We start from the raw sequence: 2,997 nt of genomic DNA on the forward strand, positions 1-2,997 counted from the left end.
GGCTGCCCCGGAGCCGCGGCCCCACCCGCCTGTCTCTGGGCCCCACCCCCAGGCCTTTCTGTGACTGGGGTCCTCCTCGCCCCCACCCTCCTGACCTTCCCGGCCCCTTCTGCCGTCTTGCAGCTGGGCGAGCCCAAGAACCCCCCCCCCTGCCCTCCACTCCCAGAGCTGTGGCGTCCCGCTGGTTCTTTAAGACCTTTTTCTGTGCAGAACGTCTCCCCTGCAGATGGAGAAGCACCCAGTTTTTGCTGCACCCCGCTTTGCGCGGTGGCAGTGTTCAGTAGGTGCTCTGGACGGCGCGTTGCACTGTCACTCACGCGTCGGGCATTTACGGAGCATCTGCTGTGCTGGGGACTTTTCTAGGGTCAGGGACTAGGAGCGAGTGGCCCGCCTCGAACTCTTACCTCAGGCCGCCGCAGGGATCTCCACAGTGACCAGTGAGGGGCTCGGGGCCACGTTTCCCTTGTGCGGTGGTGAAGGTCTCTCTGCGGGGCTGTCTGAGCTGGCGGCAGGGCGGGGAGCAGCCTGCGCGGCGGGGAGCTGGCGGCCGAGCGCCCCGGAGATGCAGGCTCAGTCCAGGCCACCTGTGGAACGCAGTGGACGTGGAGGGAGTCACGGTCTTAGCTTCCCGGGGCCACGGAGTTCCAGGTGCATCGCCAGTAGCTAGCGCGTGTGTGGTGGCGTGAGAGGGCCTGGGCCTGCGCCGCGAGTCGCCGCGAGGACACCCAGCAAGCACTGGCCAGCGGCCAGAGCAGGGCGGCCACGGGCCTGCAAGTCGTTCCGGAAACCAGGCCCAGAGCCCAGTTTCTGCGAAGCGCCGTGAAACGAGGCCCCAGAAAGGCTGGGTGTGTCGAGTCAGGGAGGCGGGCTGGGGCCTGGCGAAGGCTGAGCTGTGATTCTGGGTTCACCGGGAAGCTCCGGACATCCCCAGCAGGGGCCCGGAGTGAGCTGGCCTGTGTTTTCCTAAGAACAGAGGCCACTCGTGGGCAGTGCAGCGGGCAGAGGGGACGTGGGCGCAAGTGTGGCGCCCAGGCCTGGGTGGAGGAGGGTGGAGGGTGTGCAGCTAATTCTGGAAAGCAGGCGGATAGGATTGGGGGTGAGTGGCCCCTGGAGGTGAGATTTGGGGGCGATGTCACTTGGCTCCCCCATGAGGCCTTGAGCAAGCTCGGGCTGCCCCCAGCGAGCTGAGGCACTTCCGCTGCCCCTTCCGCAGCACTGAACGCAGGGCCTGCACAAGGGGGGGGCCCAAACGGAGCACCCCCATCGCTGCGGTACCCACGCCGGCCCCTTGGCTGGTCCTCAGCGCGAGGGCTCGCCAGAGATGACCGTGCCCAGGTCTCACGACCTGCCCTGCAGCGATCCTCAGCTCCGCTTTCTCCAGGTGGATGTGAGGTCGAAAGGGGCCGCAGGAGCGGGGTGCCCTTGTCCTCCGGCTTCCGGTTTGCAGAGGCGACCAGGCCCGAGAGGGGCGGCTGACCGAGTCAGGGCACGTGTCCCTGTCCGCTCTGCTCCCAGCCCGGCTCGTCCCTGAAGCTGGGCGCCTCCCTGCGGCCTGGCTGCCCCAGTGGCCCGGGCCGGGCGCTGCTCTTCCTCACGCGGACACTCTGCTTGCATGATCTGCTCACATCGCTCCTTTCTCTTCTTGTGGCCAGGCTGTGGACAGGGACAAGCAAACCGGGGATGGGGGGCCTCCCACCCCCTCCCCCTCCCCCCAGCCGGCTGCTGAGAAGAGCTCCTACCTCTACTCCACGGAGATCACGCTGTGGACAGTGGTGGCCGCCATTCAGGCCCTGGAGAAGAAGGTGGACTCCTGCCTGGCCCGCCTGCTGACCCTGGAGGGGCGGACGGGCACGGCCGAGAAGAAGCTGGCCGACTGCGAGAAGACGGCCGCAGAGTTCGGGAACCAGCTGGAGGGCAAGTGGGCCGTGCTGGGGACGCTGCTGCAGGAGTACGGGCTGCTGCAGCGCCGGCTGGAGAACATGGAGAACCTGCTGAGGAACAGGAACTTCTGGATCCTGCGGCTGCCCCCCGGCAGCAAGGGGGAGACCCCCAGGGTAGATCGGGGCACGGGGCTGGGGCGGGGACGCGCCTGGCGGTGCGGGGGTGAGCTCGCCTGACGCTTGTGGTTCCAGGTGCCCGTGACCTTCGATGACGTGGCCGTGTATTTCTCGGAGCAGGAGTGGGGGAGCCTGGACGAGTGGCAGAAGGAGCTGTACAAGCACGTGATGCGCGGCAACTACGAGACGCTGGTCTCCCTGGGTGAGGCGCGGGGCGCCTCCTGCCGCCACTCCTTGGCGTTGGCTCTGCTCCCGCGGGCGCCTCTGCAGGGGCGGGGGCAGGGCCGGCGGCAGGTGCCGTTCCTGACGCAGCGCTCCGTGCCCCTCTGCTCCAGATTATGCCATCTGCAAGCCGGATATCCTTGCCCGCATGGAGAGGGGAGAGCAGCCTTGTCCCGAAGGCCCGTGGGGCCAGGAGGGGAGCGAGAGAGAGGCAGGAGGCCCCCAGGGGCCGGACCCTGGTGAGTGGGGCGCCCTGCGGAACGGCGGGCAGACTGCACCCCGAGGCCAGCCCTGGGGGCTTGTCTTGGAGAAACCCGACAGGGTTTCTGACCATGGGGTCCGGCCTCACCTTGCCCTGGTCAGGGGGAGCTGGACTGTGCCAGGAAGCGGGGCTTCTGCTCACAGCACTGTAGCGAAGCAGCACTGATACCATGCCCTTGGCTCCCCCCACCTCTGCTCCCCGACTTTAACCTGGCAGCGGGGTCAGGCTCCTGTGTGCCTGCGTCTCTGTGGAAATGGGCACCCCAGAGGAGAGGCAGTGTAGGGGTTCCAGAGTCTGCTGCATGGCAGACTTCTGTGCTGAGTGAACAGTGAGAGAAGTGCAGTGAACCCCTCAGATGATTACCCCACTCGGCAGATGATCACCGCCTGCTCTGGTCGCCTTTGCTTCCTCCCTGTCCTCTCCTCTCCTCAGCAGGAGCGCAGTGCGGGGTCCCCC

General features: G+C 67.2%; 1 protein-coding gene across 1 annotated transcript in view; it reads left to right on the top strand.

The window, feature by feature from the left end:
• The first annotated feature begins 1,321 nt into the window (after window positions 1-1,321).
• Window positions 1,322-2,997, top strand: part of ZNF783 (zinc finger family member 783) — a 7,554-nt gene continuing 5,878 nt past the window's right edge. The window contains exons 1-4 of the mRNA XM_012733847.1: window positions 1,322-1,387; window positions 1,716-2,054; window positions 2,133-2,259; window positions 2,393-2,518. Coding sequence (XP_012589301.1) covers window positions 1,322-1,387; window positions 1,716-2,054; window positions 2,133-2,259; window positions 2,393-2,518 — 658 coding nt within the window. The remainder of the gene's footprint in view (window positions 1,388-1,715; window positions 2,055-2,132; window positions 2,260-2,392; window positions 2,519-2,997) is intronic.

The sequence above is a fragment of the Condylura cristata genome, unplaced genomic scaffold (assembly GCF_000260355.1).
Source record: "Condylura cristata isolate star-nosed mole 26May11 unplaced genomic scaffold, ConCri1.0 scaffold00042, whole genome shotgun sequence".
NCBI lineage: Eukaryota > Metazoa > Chordata > Mammalia > Eulipotyphla > Talpidae > Condylura > Condylura cristata.